The sequence below is a fragment of the Crinia signifera genome, chromosome 3, assembly GCF_055691185.1.
Source record: "Crinia signifera chromosome 3, ASM5569118v1, whole genome shotgun sequence".
Taxonomy (NCBI): Eukaryota; Metazoa; Chordata; class Amphibia; order Anura; family Myobatrachidae; genus Crinia; species Crinia signifera.
In genome coordinates, this window is record NC_139219.1 from 49,536,232 (window position 1) to 49,556,825 (window position 20,594).

Sequence of the window (20,594 nt, forward strand, 5' to 3'; positions counted from 1 at the left end):
GTACCAGCCACATTATCACTTCAGCAGGATCAAGGCCCCCATCCACTAGGGCAAGGTATCGCACGCAATACCCCACCAACTCACATGGCAGAAGGATCACATCTGATATATTGTATGTGGTCCTTTTGCATTCTGCCTTATGGGCTGCCATGAATATTCATGGCAGCCCATAGGATCTGCAATGCAAGGCGCGTGGGATCACCCCTCACATCGCAATCGCAGGAAAATGACATGCGATGTGCCAATTTTCATGCGATCCGTCGCAACAATGTGTCGGAATCACATAAAAAGTGGCCGTATCGCACTAGGGGATGGCAGCCTTCCATAAATCTGTTCCTGAGAGTAGTGTGGTCAGGCTACTTAGGGCATAGGAGCCATCTCTGTGGGTTTCGGTTTATTTGTACTGCTGCATGCCTGTGCTGGGTATTTTATTCAGTCCTATGAAAGAAAAAATCAGCTGTAGGGTAGAAACTAAGCACTCCTATGTATTTTTCAAATTTGGTTCCTATGGCTCAGGTTTCTCACACAGCAAAAATTGACATTTTCCATCTACATTGACCTTGTTCACTCAAGCGGCTCAGTGAAGACCCAGCACGACCTTATTGTCAAAAACATTCATCTTCACAGAAAACATGAGAAAAAGGGCAGAGTGCGATATTGTGCCATGTGATGTAAGTGCCGTGAAATGGCCTCCTTTTATGTTTCCGATAGTCTTAAGTCAAAGATTTAGGCATGCTTACGTTAGTCAGAAATTGGCACTCAGTACCTCTCATTTTTGTGTTCTGGTCACCAGCTGACTACGCTGTTAGATCATTCTGTTCTCTTGAGGTCGAAGGGATACCCACTCGCCTTCACGCTAACCACATATGGGTGAGTCCTTAAAAATCAGGCTAAGAAGAGGGAAAAAGCCACATTCATGTGAAAGGCATTAGATGTACGGAAAACAGTATGCCCTTTTTATGTGATTTTCAAAGACTAATGCTTAAACGCTCCAGTTCTGATAAACAGTGTCTACAATCCATGTGCAAGCATTTTACCTTTTGTATTTAAATGTTCCTCAACCATTAATATTTGGACCCAATGCTGCACTAATCATGACGGATGCCAATATATGTCATTTTATTGTAGCTAGTAAACTTTCTCTCTACAATCCTGGTAAACAATGGCCAGCATTTTAAGTATACTTTCCATGGTTTAATTATTTATTACAGTTATTTATATAGTGCACACATATTCCGCAGCGCTTTACAGAGAATAGTTGAACCTTCCCCAGTGGAGCTTACAATCTACTACCACGTGTACACGCACACACACACAGACATTCTAGGGTTAATTTTGTTGGGAGCCAATTAACCTGCCAGTATATATTTGGAGTGCGGGAAGAAACCGGCGTACTCGGAGGAGAACATGCAAACTCCGCACAATAAGGGCCATGGTGGGAATCGAACCCATGACCTCAGTGCCGAGTTTTAGCCACATTTATCCAGTCTCATAGGTATGGGCGACATATATGTACAGATTTGCTCTGAGTCAACCCCAAAATGCTCAATGAGTGACTGGTTTCAGGATGCTGGAAATTCACTACTCACATTTTAAATGGCTAAATTGGCACAAATCGTTCCCAGCGTCGGTTCTGCCATCTTTCTCTACACATTGCTGACATGTGAGCAGATGCTGTGTGCAAAAGCAAGCCATACTTGAGTTTACAAGGGTTGAAACAAGTAAAATAATAATTTATAATGCCGTCCATACACCGTGCGATGTGATTCGTGCTCCCGAGCACATCACATAGCACTTGAAGTATCTGCTGCCTGTACTTTTTGAACTAGATGCAAAGCGATCTACTGTAAAACGTATTGTGTATGAGCAACTTAAGAAAACAAATATACATTTACTGAGCGCCTTAACACCGCCACTCCGAACGGCTGCGTCCCCGGCGCCCAAATCGCCCAAACACATCCCCTTGCATTCGGCCACTTTTAAGAGTAATCATTCGATGGTCGCCGACCATCAAATAATTTCTCCTGCCTTCGGCTGGTGTCTGCCCCCGCCCGTCCCTCTCCCTTCCCTACCCATGTGAACGCATCGACAAGTGTGATGCGAAGGCATTCGCACAGGCCACCACCACCGGAACAGGGCTAAACTATAAAAGAACACTTAAGGTCCATACACACTGGGCGACTATGCCCAGCGTGTATGGACAGCGATGATAGTGTTTATCGCTGGGGGGAATGACGGACGGAGAGGAGAGGACGGCTAGAGGATCTATGCAAAGCCGTCCTGAAAGCCGCTCATCTGCTGGTATTACCAGCAGATGAGCAGCTTTCCCGGCGATGTTGCGGAGCGCACAGCAGCGCTCACCGCTCATCGTCGGGGCATACACACTGGGCGGCTTTGAGCTGAAAGCCGCTCAAACATGCTGTTTTGAATGGCTTTCATCTCAGTCGCCCGGTTTGTATGGGCCATTAGTGCATTTTTATTTACCATTGTATAGCTCCAGAATCTTTTATTGCACCATACAATTGGGAATAGAACTATAATGAAACCGTAGAGAGGTGGTAGGGCCCTGCTCACAAGCGTACACTCTATAGGGACTCCCTTGGTAAATGACCAAAAGAGAAAACAATATTTATCTTTAATCATAGCCCATTGTTGCAGCAAAGTGTTGCTCAGCCTCTTGAGCCATAGTCGGCAAGGTTCTCTCCGAGGAAGGACAGTGCTGGGTTTTGTAAACAATCCTCTTGGCCATGGTAACAAAATACAGTCTAGAAGAGATTCTGTCCAAATCAATTTTCCTTTTGTTGTGGAGATTCAACTGTGAGCTTTGTCTGTCTTGTACTTATTCAGTGTCCCAGGCAGGCATGATGGTAATTGCTGCCGATCTACAAAGTAGCTTAATGAATTGCTGAATAAGAATATAATGTAGATGTTTTATGAATCATCAGCATAGCACTCCTTGTTGCCTGAGGATGTAGAATTGCACGTAGGAAGGAAGATATATTCTGATACATGTTTTATGGCTACTGCTTCAATACTTCTGAAACATTGTGATAGGTAGATATAGTAGGTTGATACAGTAGGTAGATACATACACTTGTGTTGTAGTTTTCCTTTGCCTGGTGTTTGTATTATGTATTATTAATTATTTGTATTATGTATTTTATATAGGTCTTATGTATTTGTACTGCTCTGCAGCAAACTCCTTTAATGAACAAAACCATGTGCACTGCAGGTGGGGCAGATGTAACGTGCAGAGAGAGTTACATTTGGGTGGGGGTATGTTCAATCTGAAATCTAAATTGCAGTGTAAAAATAAAGCAACCAGTATTTACCCTGCACAGAAACAAAATAACTCACCCAAATGTAACTCTCTCTGCACATGTTACATCAGCCCCACCTGCAGCGCAGCATAGGTTTGGCCATTAAAGAAGGAGGTTACTTTTGCAAACCAACCTGAATCACTGCACAGTCCGATGCAGACTTTGCTGTGCGCCTGCTGCCAGGGAATACCTTGCTCGTTTCCGCACTGCGTGGGCAGGGTTGCCAAGCGTCCAAAGGTATGGGCAGTGTATAGTCCTATGCATCTCTGGCTTATCTACATTTGCAGCTGAAGAGGTATAACGGGGGTTATGCTGAGCTTGGCAGAAATATAAATGTGTTCTGCTCACCACAACTTATAATAGTGCACACTGATGAAGATGAGGAGTACAGGATCTGTCTCCCATATCCAAAGTGCTTGGGACCAGAAGAATTTTGGATTTACAATTTTTCTCGTATTTTGGAATATCTGCATACCGCAATGAGATCTTGGGATGGGGCCAAATTCAAATGTCTAGAGCGATAAGAGATTGTGGGGCGATATGCAATTGATATATTATTTCAGGTTAGTATGGTCGGGTTTAGCTGAACACAGCGCTGTTACAGAGAATATTTGAACATTCACATCAGTCCCTGCCCCAGGGGAGCTTACAATCTATATTCCCTACCACATGTACACGTACACACATTCAAGGGGTTAATTTTTGTTGGAAGCCAGTTAGCCTACCAGTATATTTTGGGATTGTGGGAGATAACCAGAGTACCTGGAGGAAACCCACGCAAGTACAGGGAGAATATACAAACTCCACACAGTTAGGGCCATGGTGGGAATCGAACCCAAGACCTCAGCGCTGTGAGGCAGTAATGCTATCTAATAAACCGTCTGTGCTGCCCCATGCCTTATAAACACAGCCTATAGGTGATTTTATAGAATAATATTTTTTTCAAATGAAACCAACTCGTTTACATTAAACCATCAGAAAGCAACGGGGTCTCCGTCGCATCCCACATTTCTTTTAGATCTTGCACTTAGACACTTGCTTCAATGTTTATGGGTAACTGTTTCCACCAGACAGCACACTCTCTCTATATTATTCAGTGGAGTGTTCTTTGGCTGAGTGAGTGAGTTCTTGTGCGAGCCAGCAGAGGGGTTTTACCACCTGCCAAATAAAGACTGGGGAGAACACTTATACTGCTTTCAGACAGCGGCTGCCGAATAACCCGGCATTTGAGGCGCCGGGTTATTTGGCCTCCTCTGTCAGACCCCCTTCACACAGGAGAGCAAATCTCCAGGTCTATAATTTAGACCCGGTAATTTGCTCTATTACACTGGGTTTTCGCCTGTGTGACAGGGTCAACCAGGATCTTAGACTCTGGGTCTCCGACCCTGGTCACTTGCAGGGTCGGAGACAATGAGTTTAAGATCCGGAGTGACCCTTTCACACAGAAAAAGGATCCATGTATTTCATTAAATTCCCTGGTGGAAATGCTTCAACCTGGAATTTCATTCTCTGTGTGAAAGGGGTATGATTCAGTTGTCCGCATTGCACTCAGCAATCTGGAAATTAAGTTTACCGCAACTAATGGCCATCGCTTAGTTGCGGTAAACTGCAGTTTCTGGCTTAAGTTCCCGCGTGATGCTGTGAGAATGCACATTAAGCCCTCAGCATTGCAGCACTTTCAGCTGGATTTCTGCTAACACCTTTGGAGCAGGCAGATACAGTATCCTCTAGTTTCTGGATTGTTGCACAGACAATTGAATAGCTCGGGGCACTTATTCCCAGAGCTAAACAGCATTTCGTTGAATTCTCCACACTGTTCATATGGAATGTCAAACAAATCTTGTCTGATTTTTCATTGTTATGTAAATAATAAAATTTTTGGCATCCCAGTACATTGGAAGATATCTTCATTTTGCTGGGAGGATTTTTGTGATGGGAGTAGTGAAGTTGCAGCCATAACACCTTTTTTATTTTATTTATTTATTTTTTTTCACCTCCTCTCCGATTCACTGAAATAGTTTTAAGGCGCTTTTGTATTCACTTTTCAAACACTACCATATTCATAATCCTTTTAATCCCCTGGATTCATTGATATCTGTCTGTTGCAAGCTATGTCATGCAGCCTGGCATGCAGGAACCTGAATGTTGTACAAACTGTAAAATAACTTCTTCTGTCTTTTCTGTAGCTGTGATTTAGTGTTTTGTGTTCTAAAGAGTGTTATTCAGTCTAGTGATGTACATCTATCAGAAACATGCATGGCACGCCTCAAAAAGAAGGATAGATAAATGCTAAGGACTGAATTTTCTCCCTCTGCTCTACAGAACTTGTGGTTGGGATTACAACAACACCTCTACACCACCTATGGCTACAGCATGATCCTGGCTTTGCTAAATAAAATGCAGTAAATATTGTCATCACAAATACGCAATGATGCAAACATTGTCTATACAATGTGTACCAAGAGACTATTATAGGTCATTTGCCCCAATCAAAATCCTTGAAAGGGGTTAATCAATTGTCCTACCCTGCAGCTGCCACTAGATGGGACCCAAATGAGCAGTTCAATTGTTGCTCCGTTAAGACACAAATTGCCCATTGGGTGTGTGCATATGTGTTTTTTTTTTTTTTTGCGGGGGGGAGGGGAGGGAATGGGTTCATTTTAGCACTTAGCCTTCTAAGGTAGCGAGCTGAAATGTGTGATAAGTCAATACTTTGGAAGAGCAGTGCAGACGTATTTAGCCACTTTGCACAACTATACCAAGTACACCTGGGCGCACCCACATGACATGCGTACCCAAGGGGAAAGGGGCAATTGAATTTCTCTGATGGCCGTCCATTATGTTTGGACGTCAGCAAAACTATTTAATTCCCCCCCAGTGGGTTCAAGAATTTAGTACAGGTTGAGTATCCCCTATCTGAATATCTTTTTTTTTTTGCTAAAAACTCACTGGGGACATTTGTAACAGCACTACTGGGGACATGATATGTAACTGGCAGTACTGAGGACATGATATGTAACTGGTACTATATATGTACAAGAAATTGATTGCTTGGCATTCAAATTCAGTATCTGAGATAGTACACAAATTTTGTTTCATGTTTTGAAACCTTGTTTTTTGAACAAATAAAATATATTTGTGTGCATTTTATGTGGTTGATGTGTTTATACAGAATAAATGCAAGATACTTCAAAATACATCATTGAAATATTAAAATATTCCGAAATACGGAATAATCCATTATCCAAAATTCTCCTGGTCCCAAGCATTTTGGATAAGGGATACTCAACCTGTAATTGTCAAGATAACCCAAACACATTTGTTGGCCTCAGGCTTTGGTTTCTGAAAAATAGCCCATTAAACCTTTATGACTATACCAAGAAGGATTAAGCTGTAATTTTATTTGATTTCCCCTTTAAAAGATGCACCCACGGACGGGTTGGGTATTTTTGCCATTTGTCCCAAGGCTCAAGGTTTTGTTATAGACGAATACATTTCCTAGTGTACGGTACCATAGTTGCTTAGTCCTTTATAATTGAAATGTGTAAAGGTTGATATAGAAATGTAATTATGGTATCAAATCAAATACTTTATAGATGTGATACCTTCCAGCGTTAACTGTCATTTATGGAGCTCTGGAGATTCACCTTTTTTTTAATTTTTATGGACATAGACATCAATTAGTTTATATCAGCACACCAAACAGAACTTTTCCCATTGCTGTTGATTAGTCTGTTTTGCTATTGTACTCTTCTAAACCCTTTCTATTGGGTGTGATTAATTAAGGGGCAGCCCAAGACCATTCAATTGCAAATACTGTCTGCGGCATAAAATACAACCAATCTGTTGTCAGCGGATTTGAGCCCTAACCCCTATACTAATGGCAGTCTAACCCTAAAATGGACAGTTGACGTTTTGGGGAGATTCAATTGCACTACCCCATGACACCACATGACAGAGAGGTTAAATTGATGTGAAAAGAGTTGCGGGTAGGGGGCACCAGCTCCTGGGATGTCGAGCGGAAATGTGCCCACAACAGGACTTTTTGTGCTGCAGGCAGTATTTTTAGTCAAGTTTAGCCACAGCTAAGCAAAGTGGGGTAAATTTACTAAGATGAGAGTTAAATTGAAGATGTGAGGTTGCCCATAGCAACCTATCAGATTCTAGTAATTTATTTAGCACCTAGAAGATAGTAGATAAAATCTGATTGTTTGTTACGGGTAACCTCCCATCTTCACTAGAACTCCCGCCTTAGTCATTTTAACCCAGTGTTTTTTTATTTTGCTCAGGCTTGCGCCCATTCCTTGGCGTGCCCTAAATAACAATTGAATCGCCCCATATGGTTTTTGTCATGTTCTCTAACTTAAGTACATTTGTTTTGTTGCTACAGGTGAATGGTTTAGTTTGCAATGGTTAAAACGTATTATGTCCATACACTAAAGCAATAGTGCGCGATAAATCAAAGTATGTGTGTGTGTGTATATATATATATATATATATATATATATGCATGTCGAAAGGGTCATCCAATGCGATGCACAGGCCCGCCAGTCTAATGTCACGTTGATAGATCTTATGCGCCTGTTTCCTGACTGAAAGGAAACAGGCGGTGAAAGCAGGCGCATTCATTTCAAACACATGCACAATTAGCACCGGTGCCCCTCAAGGATGTGTCCTCTCCCCCCTGCTCTTCTCCCTCTACACAAACGACTGCACCTCAGCAGAACAGTCAGTAAAAATTATAAAATTTGCAGACGACACAACGGTTATCGGCCTTATCATGGATGGAAACGAGTCGGCATACAGACGGGAGGTGGATCGGCTAACTAAATGGTGTAGCGGAAACAACCTCGACCTCAACCCCCTCAAAACGGTGGAGATGGTGGTGGACTTCAGAAGGAAACCAAATGCCATGCACCCACTCATAATATCTGACAGAGTAGTGTCGAGGGTCGACTCCTTCAAATTCCTAGGAACAAAGATTTCCTGCGACCTCAAATGGGGTCCCAACATCATTACAACTGTCAAGAAGGCTCAGCAGCGGTTGTTCTTCCTGAGGCAACTCAAGAGATTCAACATCCCGCAGGAGCTGCTGCTCATCTTCTACACTGCCATAGTAGAGTCTGTCCTTTGCTCCTCGATCACAATCTGGTTCGGAGGAGCAAACGAGAATGACAGACGAAAGTTGCAAAGAGTGGTGAGGATGGCAGAAAAGATCATTGGGGCGGAGCTCCCCACTGTCCAAGAACTATACCTAGCCAGGGTCAATAAGCGTGCAGGAAAGATCTTGGCGGACAAGCTACACCCTGGCCACAACCTGTTTGAACCCCTTCCGTCAGGCAGACGTTTTAGGTCCATCCCAGCAAAGACGACAAGAACTACAAAAGGCTTCTTCCCAATAGCTGTCCACCAACTAAACCGTATTGAACATACCAAATACTAACTCGAACTTTTCTAGATACATGTGAAATGTATGTGATGTATGTTTATGCCTCTCTTCCCACCCCCTTTGTGTTCCCTGATTGATGCTGCACTGTTACCACAAAAAATTCCAAGCATACGCAAGTATACCTGGCCAATAAAGATGATTCTGATTCTGATAATATTTCTCGAATTGCATGAGCGATCGCAAGTGGTTTAAATAATATTAACTATATACTTTTTTTTTTTTCCTGCCGCTGCCGTCCTCCGCCAGCCCTCCTGCACAGCACTGCATTACACCAACTCCTGCTACCAGCCCTCTTCCAGCACCCAATGATGGCATGCGACATCAGGTGCTGGAAAACAGCACTTGGGCATGTCCCATCGCATCTGATCACACAAATGTATGGGCTACATAGCTGTTGTGCTAGAGCAGTGGTAGCCAACCCTAGCCCTCGAGAGCTACCAACAGTTCACATTTTCCAGACAACCTAGCTGCTGCACAGCTGCACTCATTAATCACTGACACATTTTAAAAGATCCACAGATGGAGCTAATTTGCTCACTTGTGATTCTGTGAGGAGACCTGCAAAACATGCACTGTTGGTAGCTCTCGAGGACTAGGGTTGGCTACCCCAGTGCTAGAGCAATGAATCCTGCTTTGATTGTGTATAGTAGGTTCTGCTAAAGTCTTCAAAGGAGCTTTTTTTTTTTTGTCACTCAAACTGTCACTTTTGAAAATCCCGCCCCCTTCCCCCTACATTCTGTCCCGCTCTGTCTAATACAGTGTAAGGTAGCAAGGGGTTCACCAGGTGTGGGGACTGTGTTATTAGTGTATTTGTATTTGTGATTGCAATGCTGAGATGGGAATGAGAATGGGCGATGCAAGGGAATGGTGAAGCTGGCCCAGTGCTATTCTGTGCAATCCTTGGTGCTTCATTGAACCATTTCCTGACCTTTTGGCCCACATCAGCCTTTTTTTCAGGCTGTAAACATTGTGCTTACAGAAAGGTTCTGATTGCCAAGGTATTTCCCTCCTTTTATTGTCTGAGCACGCCTGTCCTTTCAGCTCTGGCAGATACCTGTTTATTTGGCTAATCCTTTTAGACAAGTTATTTTAACCCAGCCACTGCTGGGTGTTCCTTGTGTGACTGTATATGTGTGTGTGTGTGTGTGCCCATTCTTCCTGCACACATACTCCTGAGGTCGCAACCAGAAATATGCAAAAAAGTCTGGATTTCGGGTGCATTTTGGAAGCATGCCCAATAGTTTAGATGGGTTTAACCACTTTTCAAGGCTGAAGCGCTGTCTATTTGGGCCACACTTGCAAAATGGGCACTCGGTTACTTACACCTGTCTGCACAATTATCATGTGGAGAAAAAAATAATGTAATATCCCCCAAAACTTTTTTTTCAGAATATTTCTTTTAAATCGGTGCCTTGCTGTATGTATGCTGTAGTGTTCCTTCTAGGAACTAGGGCAGGTAGTGCACCACTGTACGGGGGCAGAGTAAGGGGGGCGGACCGGCCGCTGCCGTCAAGAAAAGGGGTGGGTACAGCTGCCGGCATCACTAAAGGGGGGCGTTCCCTGCCACCCCGAATGCTCTACACTGCTGGGGAAGCGCCGGGCATCGCTATCTACAGCGGCGCCAGGCTTCCGCGGTCACACCAGAGGGGTCGGAGGCAGACTGTTTTAGCTGGGTGCTGCCAGAGGGGCAGGTCGTATTTTGCCCTTTAAAAATCAGACAGGGCGCAGCGCCCCACTAAAACAGCCTAGCGGGAACACTAAGCTGCTGATTTATAGTATTACAATGATAAATGGCCTGTATGGCAGGCCAGTGTAGTAATATGTTTATTTGTTTGGGAAGATTTCCTTCTATAGGAAAATGTTAACATGAATTTAGGACCTATTTACCCATTGTGTACTTTGGCAGCAATGATGTTTCTGTTCAGCTTCATAAACCAAACACCACAAGTTTAATGTCTCATGTGAACACTGTGGCGTCCAATGCAAGATACGTTAATTTCAGGGGAGATTATATGGTCTGTACAGGGGGAGGGACGGTGTGATTCAGTTGCTTTTTGGCACGCCTATATGAGCAATTCAACTGTTGCTCCAGACTGGCACTTATTTCCACTAGGCCCAAAAGCACTGGTGCATATTTCAGCTCTCATCTCAGGACTCGGTGGGCTGAAATGCGCACACATTGCGCAGCTATTCATGTCTGAACAGAGCAACAATTGATTTGCTTAGTCTAGCACAATCTAGTAAGAGCTGCTGTTAAAGCTATTGAATTGCCCAAATATTGCCACATTATCAATTCTAATGGGATTTTAATCGGATGGAACCAGCTTTTGCAGCCACTTGGTCATCTGCACTTTTGCATGTTTGGATTATTTTTATTATTTTATTCAACAATGTGAACAGACACATTGGGAATGGTTTGTTATTACATTTTAAATGAAGAAAATATATGTAGTTACAGAATATATGCCTTACATTGGAGGCAATTAAACTACAGGTGATTGTTATGCTGCTGAACAATAAGATGTACCTCAATATATTGTGCGAGGACATTGGACTTCACGTAATTCTAATTGATTTGCGTCTCCTCTTTGGAAGTCTGAAAATGAATAGGATGATCCTAGATACAAGATAAATATCTTCCCGTTCGGGACATTCAGCCTAGCTAGAATATTATTGTGATGGTTATCCCTGATGTTTTGTCATATCGTTCAAGGGTTAAGCAGATGTGTAATGGTTAGCACTGAGGTCATGGGTTCAAATCCCACCATGGTCCTAACCGGCGGAATTTGTATGTTTTCCCTGTGCTTGTGTGGGTTTCCTCCACGTACTCAGATTTCCCCCCACAATGTAAAATATACTGGTAGGTTAATTGGTTCCCAACAAAAATGAACCATAGTGTGATTGTATGTGCACGTACATGAGGTGCCGGATGGCCTCCCGACAGTCAGGATCCCGACTTACAGTGCTATTCTTGCTCATGGGGGTCTAATTTCTAACTGTCAGTAGACTAATGTCAGAATCCTGACTGTTAAAAGCCCGACAGTCGGGATCATCACTTAATGGGCTATTTTCCCTTGTGGGGGTCCAGGACCCCCATAGAGGGAGAATAGAAGTTGTGTGATCCACCAATTCTACAGCGTGACGTGCACAGAGCGCCCTCAAGTGGATTCATAGTGCAAGCCCCCTGTCGGAGTCCCGGCAGTCGGGATTCCGATGTCTGTCTAATGTCGATCAGAATACTGACATATCACCCTGTACATGTGGTAGGAAAGATCACGATATCTGCAGAATCCTGGGATTGAGTGTCACAGTAAAACACTCCTGAGTATGTCACATTTCTCTGCTATTTTCTATTTGAATACAGGATATTGAAGAGTAGTTAGGAAGAACAAGCATACTGCTGCTGCTGCTTCTTCGATCCGCACTGTAATGGATTGTACCATTGGTTGTCACATTGCTAGGCTATCTCAGCAGTCCCACCTCAAGGCCCAGCGGCCTAGTCCCGAGGAAAACCTTTTTTTAGTCTTAAGCTATGTACACACGCTTCGTTTTGCTTTAGATTCGATGTTAGATTTGATTTTTCTTTTAGATCTTCCCATTTAATTTGGCATTAGATCTGTACTTTTGCATTCAATTTCACAGTGTAGGCACAATGTAATCATTCGATTTACTGGATCGAATTTGAGACTTCCTTGGCTGCACAGTGTATTTTTTTTTTCTATTTTGAGAAAACGGGAGCGCGCATCGAATCGAATGCAGATCGAAAGTGTCCTAAAAGCCAATCGATGTGGATTCGATTTTGCTCCTATAAGCAAAATCGAATCGAAAACAGAAAAATCGAATCGTGTGTACACAGCTTACGGTATATCACTAGCATCCTATAGTGTCCTGGAGTCCTTGCTCTCAAGGATCACCCATGTTTCTGTTTATTTTATTGGTGCTTAGTTCTTCACGGTGGCCCGTTTATAGATGAGAAGCCCTAGGACAAATTATAAAAAATTCTCTTGGCCTCAGCCAGAGAGAGCAATCCTCTTGGAAAAAACACCATTCAAGAGGATAGAATACACTTTGTTGTATATACATCATGGAGGACTCCTGTGTGTCCTCCGTAAGAGGTGGCTTAGTGATTTCCTAAGTTCTCTGCAGCAGAAATGCACTTCTATGTCGTTGGTATGTTCCGTGCGGCCCTGTAACCCTGTCAGGCTGGGTGACATTTCTGAGCACGCCTTCGGCAATGTTGTTAAGCAGCTGCTTTTACAAAACCCCTTTTGGTTTTCTGTAATCCTTAATTTCCTGTCGTTCTGAATGGGTAGTGTTCTAATGTACAAAGAAAAAGAATGCTTAATGCAGGGTGTCCATTGTATGTTGATGATACAACACTGTGGTGGCTGGCCATGGGGTCCTTATTCATTTTGCTAATATTTTATATATATATATATTTTTTGGTGGTCTGTGCACTCATGAAGTCTTATCTGCAAATACTTGTTTTTTCAGGATTGCATGATAAAAGGACAGTTTGTTTATAACATAGGTTCTCTGACAGCTTTTAATGCTGTCATTGACGAAAGCATTGAATAGGTGAGTGCACAGAATTAGGTATATTCAATGCCGGGGGCGAGCTGTGACAGCGAGCAGGGCTGCCTGCTTGTTGTCACAGCTCGCCCTGTCAGTATTCAACTTGCTCTGTTTCTGGAGTGAGGGGGAATCTGTGTATGCGGCCGCAGTAACAGCAAGACTCGCGGCTAAATGCAGCGGGCTCCCTGAATTAGCCACGTGCCTCGCTGTTAAGGGGGGAGGATTTCCCCATAATGTAGAATAGAGTGAGCAGCCGTAGCGGGGGTAAAACAGCGAGGATCGCTGGTTTGCTGCGATCCCCGCCGCTTAACCCCCTCACCAGGCACTCGCCCCCGCATTGAATACTGCTGATTGAATACCCCCCATATCTCTAGAGAAACTCGTTCGGTCTCTGAATACAAATCCCAGTCACGTCATATTATTGTTGTCTGAATGTGTCACGTTACAGGTGGAATAATGTACATTGGAGGACTTTAGCATACATCTAAAGCTGGCCATACATCAGAAAGATATTGTACCCAATCACACAATCTCAATTGATTGTAAGATGGATTGTATGCAGATTGTGTGCACATCTTGTGTACACAATCATACAATCAATCAGCAGATGGATTGTATGACTGATTGTATGATGGATTGTATGCAGATTGTGTGCACATCTTGTGTACAAAATCATGCAGCAGATGGATTGTATGACTGATTGTATGATGGATTGTGTGTAGATTGTGTGTCCAAAAACCACCAAGGACTGCTGGGGATTTCAAGGGAAATTGTACACAATCATGAGTGCAATCGATCTTAAGATCGATCTTTCTGATGTATGGCCAGCTTAAATCTTCTGCTACATTCTGATGATTAGAGCTTATTTTAATTCTGTCGTCTTTTCCCTGCTTTTTTTATAGTGACAACTACATAGTGCGTGTGAAGGCTGTGGTTATGAGCAGGGATGACTCCAGTGGAGGTTGGTTACCACATGAAGGCGGAGGAATCAGTCGGGTTGGAGTCTCCAAAGTTTACCCTGAGGGCTGCGGGAGAAGTGACTTTCTCATTCATGGAGAACGAATAAAAGATAAGCTGGTAAAGATTGGTTTATATCCATTTTAAAGGGGCTTTCCACATTTTTAGGCTGGCTGGTTTTTTACTGCAATGTTTACCAAATTATTATACATTGCTATTTCCTTTTAGTTTTTTTTTACTCTTCGGGGGTGGGGGGGGGCTGTCTTTTTAAGTTCATTTTCGTTTTTGGCTGCATTATGTTGTTAGGGGAAACTCTGGATACACTTGTGAGGACCAAACCACCTCCCTGTAAAAGGTGTATGATTTCTCGTTGCTCATCTTCTCATATTGCGGATAAACCAGACATTACAGTAGTTCTGGGTAAACCGGATTGGGGCAGGAGAAAAAGTTTCCGGCAGAATACTGTATGATGTGCTGTTTCCAGAGGAGCATGTCTCATTGATGTGGAGGATAAAACTCACTCCAAAGAAATGTCAAGTCCTGAAGCTGGCCATATACCAGAACAGCCTGATCGTATGCAGGTCGTAAGAGCGATTGTATGTTCTTGCACACATACGAGCTGCTTAGAACCCCCCAGCAAAGCCGATGGATCATATGTGCAAGCACATATGATCTGAGGATCGAACTCTATAGACCAGACTGACCACGCATCGGGCCAATATACCGCACGATGTGCACACACTTGATCGCACGACCCATCGAAATTGTGCGTTCGGGGCCTGAAATCGTTATAGTGTATGGCTACCTTAAGGGTTCCAATATCACTATTATACATATATAATGTGTAGGGCAGGCATGTCCAAACTGTGGCCCTCCAGCTGTTGTGAAACTACACATCCTAGCATGCCTTGCCATAGTTTTAGCATTCCCTAATAGCAAAACTGGGGCAAGGCATGATGGGATGTGTAGTTTCACAACAGCTGGAGGGCTATAGTTTGGACATGCCTGGTGTAGGGTATCTATGTGATCAAGTGTTGTATAAATGTATGTAAAGTGTGTGTATATATGTATGTATGGGTGGATCAATAATTACATGTGTTAAGAATGAAGACAAAAAAATTTCACAAACATTTCAGGGGAATACGCATGTCCCAATGTCCCTGCCATTTCTTAAAACCCTCTAAAATATATATATATATATATATATATATATATATATATATATATATATATATATATATATATATATATATATATATATATATATATATATATATATATATATATATATATATGAGAGAAAAGGGGTTTTCAGGGTGCGCTAGGACCTTTCAATTATTTAAGACAGTATGGTTTAAAAATAGGAAAAATTTAATAAACATTTGCTCACAGAGCATAGCAGTATAAACAAAGGTCGAATTGATACACTTTACAATGTATAAAATGACATAAACACAATTCAGGTCAACAGTCGAAATGCGCCCAATAGGCCCAACGCGTTTCGTCGTGAACACGACTTCCTCAGGGGCACAATACAACAGTAGGCAACGATGGTCACACAGTCAATGGTTTAGGGTTTGGACACCAACCAAATATAGAAATTTCACAAAGAGGAGATGTCCTTAGGTGATTATAACATAATGTCCACCAGCTTGTTTACAGATGGATAAACAAATAGAGAAACCATTCAAAGTTATACGGCTATAATGACCACTTTCAATTGTAGATAGATAAGGGGAATTAGTAGCCCAATGGAAAGATGTGTACTGCTCAGCTCCAAAAGTGAGAGTGCTCTCACTTTTGGAGCTGAGCAGTACACATCTTTCCATTGGGCTACTAATTCCCCTTATCTATCTACAATTGAAAGTGGTCATTATAGCCGTATAACTTTGAATGGTTTCTCTATTTGTTTATCCATCTGTAAACAAGCTGGTGGACATCTCTTATATATTTGGCTACATCTGTCACTCAAAGTGGGTGTCTGTGTCTATAACGCTCTGTTCCTGGACTTTCCTCTTAATGTGTGATTGCCTTCATCTGTGCTGAACACCTTTCTGAGCAATTAACCTGTTTAAAACAGGTGATGGCAATCATACATTAAGGGGAAGTCTAGAAACAGAGCATTGTGTCCCTCCTGGAGAGGGTCATGTTGGGAGGTATGGAACAGAGAACCAGCCCAGTGAGCCCACAGACAGTGCCAGACACCCACTGCCTTCCCATGTTGCCCAGCACTGCTACTCCACAGCCACCAGGTGAGCGCCCCCCTACCGCGATTTGCGGCAAAACCTCCCCCCCCGCGCCCCCCCCCTCCCGCGATTCGCGGCAAAAACACCCGCTCCCCCGCGACCCCCCCTACCGCGGTTCGCAGCAAAAACACCCCCCGCGACCCCCCCTCCCGCGATTCGCTGCAAAAAGAACCCCCCCACGACCCCTCCCGCAATTCGGGGCGGCACCCCCCTGCGACCCCCCTCCCGCGATTCGCGGCACCCCCCCCCCCCCCCCCCCCGCAATTCGCAGCAGCCCCAGGATTAAATGGCACATGCAAAACACTGACATGGCTATGGTCGACAATGAAAAAGGTTGACATGAGTTTTTGAAGATTTATTTTTAATTTTTTTAATTTTTTCATATTCATTGTCATGTGTCGACATGGACACCAATGAAGTGGCACACTTATGTCAACATTTACATGTGTTGACCTTTCTGTGTTGATTTTTTCTTGTGGCGATTCGCGTCACACCCCCCCGCAACCCCCCCTCCCGCGATTCGCGGCAACCCCCGTGACCCCACACCTCCCGCAATTCGCGGCAACCCCCCACCGGAACCCCTGTGAACCCCGCCCTCCCGCGATTCGCGGCACCCACCCCCGCGACCCCCCCTCCCGCAATTCGCGGCACCCCCCCGTGATTCGCGGCAGCTCCAGAATTAAATTGCACATGGAAAACACTGACATGGCTATGGTCGACAATGAAAAAGGTTGACATGAGTTTTTGAAGTTTTTTTTTTTCATTTTTTGAATATTTTCATATTCATTCTCATGTGTCGACATGGATACCAATGAAGTGCCACACTTATGTCAACATTTACATGTGTTGACCTTTCTGTGTTGATTTTTTCTTGTGGCGATTTGCGTCACACCCCCCCACAACCCCCACTCCCGCGATTCACGGCACACACACACACACACCTCCACCGCGATTCTCAGCACCCCACCCCGTGACCCCCCCTCCCGTGATTCACGGCACACCCCCGCGACCCCCCCTCCCGCGATTCGCGGCACCCACCCCCGCGACCCCCCCTCCCGCAATTCGCGGCACCCCCCCCCCCCCCCCCCCCCGCGATTCGCGGCAGCTCCAGAATTAAATTGCACATGGAAAACACTGACATGGCTATGGTCGACAATGAAAAAGGTTGACATGAGTTTTTGAAGTTTTTTTTTTCATTTTTTGAATGTTTTTATATTCATTCTCATGTGTCGACATGGACACCAATGAAGTGCCACACTTTGTCAACATTTACATGTGTTGACCTTTCTGTGTTGATTTTTTCTTGTGGCGATTCGCGTCACACCCCCCCTGAACCCCCACTCCCGCGATTCACGGCACACACACCCCCCGCGATTCTCGGCACCCCACCCCGTGACCCCCCCTCCCGTGATTCACGGCACACCCCCCGCGACCCCCCCTACCATGATTCGCCGCAACCCCCGCCCCCGTAACCCCCCTCCCGCGATTCTCTGCAATCCCTCCCGCGATTCGCAGCATCCACCCCCCCATAACCCCCCCTCCTGCAATTCGCGGCACCCCCCGCGACCCCCCCTCCTGCAATTCGCGGCACCCTCCGCGACCCCCTCTCCCGCGATTCGTGGACACCTAAGTTGCAATACAGGGCATCTTTCATACAATTCTAACCATATTTCTCATATACAAACGTTCACAAATTAAGGGGGCGCAGCCCCTTACGACGGTGTGAAGAGCGCCCGTAGGGCGCGATGAATCACCTAGTAAGTATATATATGTATGTATATATATATATATATATATATATATATATATATATATATATATATATATATATATATATATATATATATACACACACGATTTTGTCAAACTCGCGTAGGCTTCTGTCTCAAGGATGACCTCCTCGTTTGAGCTGAATTTTTTTCCCCGCAAACCACGTTTTCAGGTTAGGGAACAGAAAGAAGTCGCAGGGAGCCAAGTCAGACGAGTACTGTGGATGTGGCAACAATTCATAGCGGCGCAAATTATGCAATTTGGCCACAACAATTCTGGATGAGGGAGCTTGGTTCATTGTTGTGGAGGAAAAAAAACTAACCTATGAATCAATCTGAAATTTGAATATGGGGTTGTTTGAAAGATGGTAGTACACGATGGTAATAGCAACTTTCCTCAGCAAAGCCACCTGTCTTCAAACGCAGGTACTTATTGATCCACCCTTCCTTGTGTGTGTGTGTGTGTGTATGTATGTATGTGTGTGTATGTATATATATATATATATATATATATATATATATATATATATATATATATATATATATATATATATATATATATATATCTCATGTGTATGTGTGTGTATATAATAATATTTACACACCCTCCATGTATATGTATAAAACACATTTGTCATATATTTGACGCCGACTTCATTATGAGGTTAACCGAGGTTACAGCCTTGGGAAGTGCAGATAGCTGGGTAATGACTTCTCTTTACTTCGGTTTCATGGGGCAGGTTGAGACACTGAGCAAATCCCTGCTGTAATAATTTTATATATTTTTTACACCTCTAGTTCTCAAGTTTAGACAGCGTTTGGAGTGTTATATAACCGGATGTCACATATGTTCTGTTTTCTTTGCTTTTACTACGGGATCAGTTCATACACCTGGTTTTGTGCTGAAAGTAATTCTAAAACAAACTGCAAAGTTGATGAGCTAATGTATTTTTGCCGCAGGATTCTGCATGTGTCTAGGTGTAATCAGAATATAGTCCACACCCAAGGTGTAGGCTGCTGCTCAACCCTAAGGGTGAGGGATTTTTAGCTTGACACGTCCCCACCTATAATTTCCTTTATTTAGTAACCTAACCTACAGCTTAAGTAACTAACTATTTTTCTTGCCTGAGGCAATGGGTAGCTGCTCCTTTTTTTTTGCTCTTTCTTTTTTGAGGTCCTTCGTTTGTGCTGGTCATGGGTCCTGTCCTTGTACCTCTCAGGCTGTTGGATTACAAGTTATGGTGACCTATTGTATTGCACTAGGCCGATTTGTCCTTAAGACCAGTCGGACCTGATTTCCCTGGCAGCACCCAGCCCCCCCCCCCCCCCCCCCGGAGGGCTCACATACGATTGGGCGCTTGATGTGCCATTTTTTTACATGTGATAAATAGCATGCCTATTTTATCTGGTGTAACTCCCTGGGAGGGAGCCGGGTGGGGGGGACGCAGAGAGCCGGGACCCAGGCTGCAGGAGAATACAAAAAACTCATGCAAATGGGCTGCCACTGATAGGCTGAGCTCTTTCAGCAGCCACCTATTCATTTGTATGTAGAGATTATTGTAAGGGCCAGGGAATGCTGCACGATGTACAGTAGACCATTTAACTGCAGATATAACAAAGGATATGGAGGGCCCATCTCATGAGACAAGGGGAAGATGATTCATACTATAAGCAAATAAAGACTGTTTGGTCTGTATGTATATGTGTATATATATATATATATATATATATATATATATATATATATATAATTTGAAGTGAAGCAAGCAGGAGGAGGAGTTTGCAGGTGCACACTAAATATAAATGCTAGACCTTTTAATTTCTTTGCTATATTGCATTGGAGGTTATTAGCATAATGATGGCCATTATTATGGGCTTGTCCAACGCGTCCAGGTTACCTCAATAGGACAAGTCCCTAACACTACTCTGAGACGGGTCCAAGGCGCAGGGCCCCCCAGGCCAGCCCAGCAGAACCACCCCATGGCATCACATTAGTGTGAAATTGAAGTGAAAGTAAAAGGGATAGGGGAAATTATGTGATACGACTTACCTAAGTAAGAAGTAATAATAAATGTGAAGGGTGCTACATATATATTAAACAAACTAAAGGGGTGATGGAAAGTGTACGATATGATGCCATGGCATATCGTACACTTTCCATCACCCTTTTAGTTTGTTTAATATATATGTAGCACCCTTCACATTTATTGTTACCTCTTACCTAGGTAAGTCCTATCACATATAATTTCCCCTATCCCTTTTACTTTCACTTCAATTT

At 43.6% G+C, this 20,594-nt stretch overlaps 1 protein-coding gene across 1 annotated transcript in view; it reads left to right on the forward strand.

Moving 5' to 3' along the window:
* SPRED2 (sprouty related EVH1 domain containing 2) overlaps positions 1-20,594 on the forward strand; it is an 85,818-nt gene that overhangs the window by 30,781 nt on the left and 34,443 nt on the right. The window contains exon 2 of the mRNA XM_083175753.1: positions 14,247-14,421. Within this exon, the coding sequence (XP_083031879.1) occupies positions 14,247-14,421 (175 nt within the window). The remainder of the gene's footprint in view (positions 1-14,246; positions 14,422-20,594) is intronic.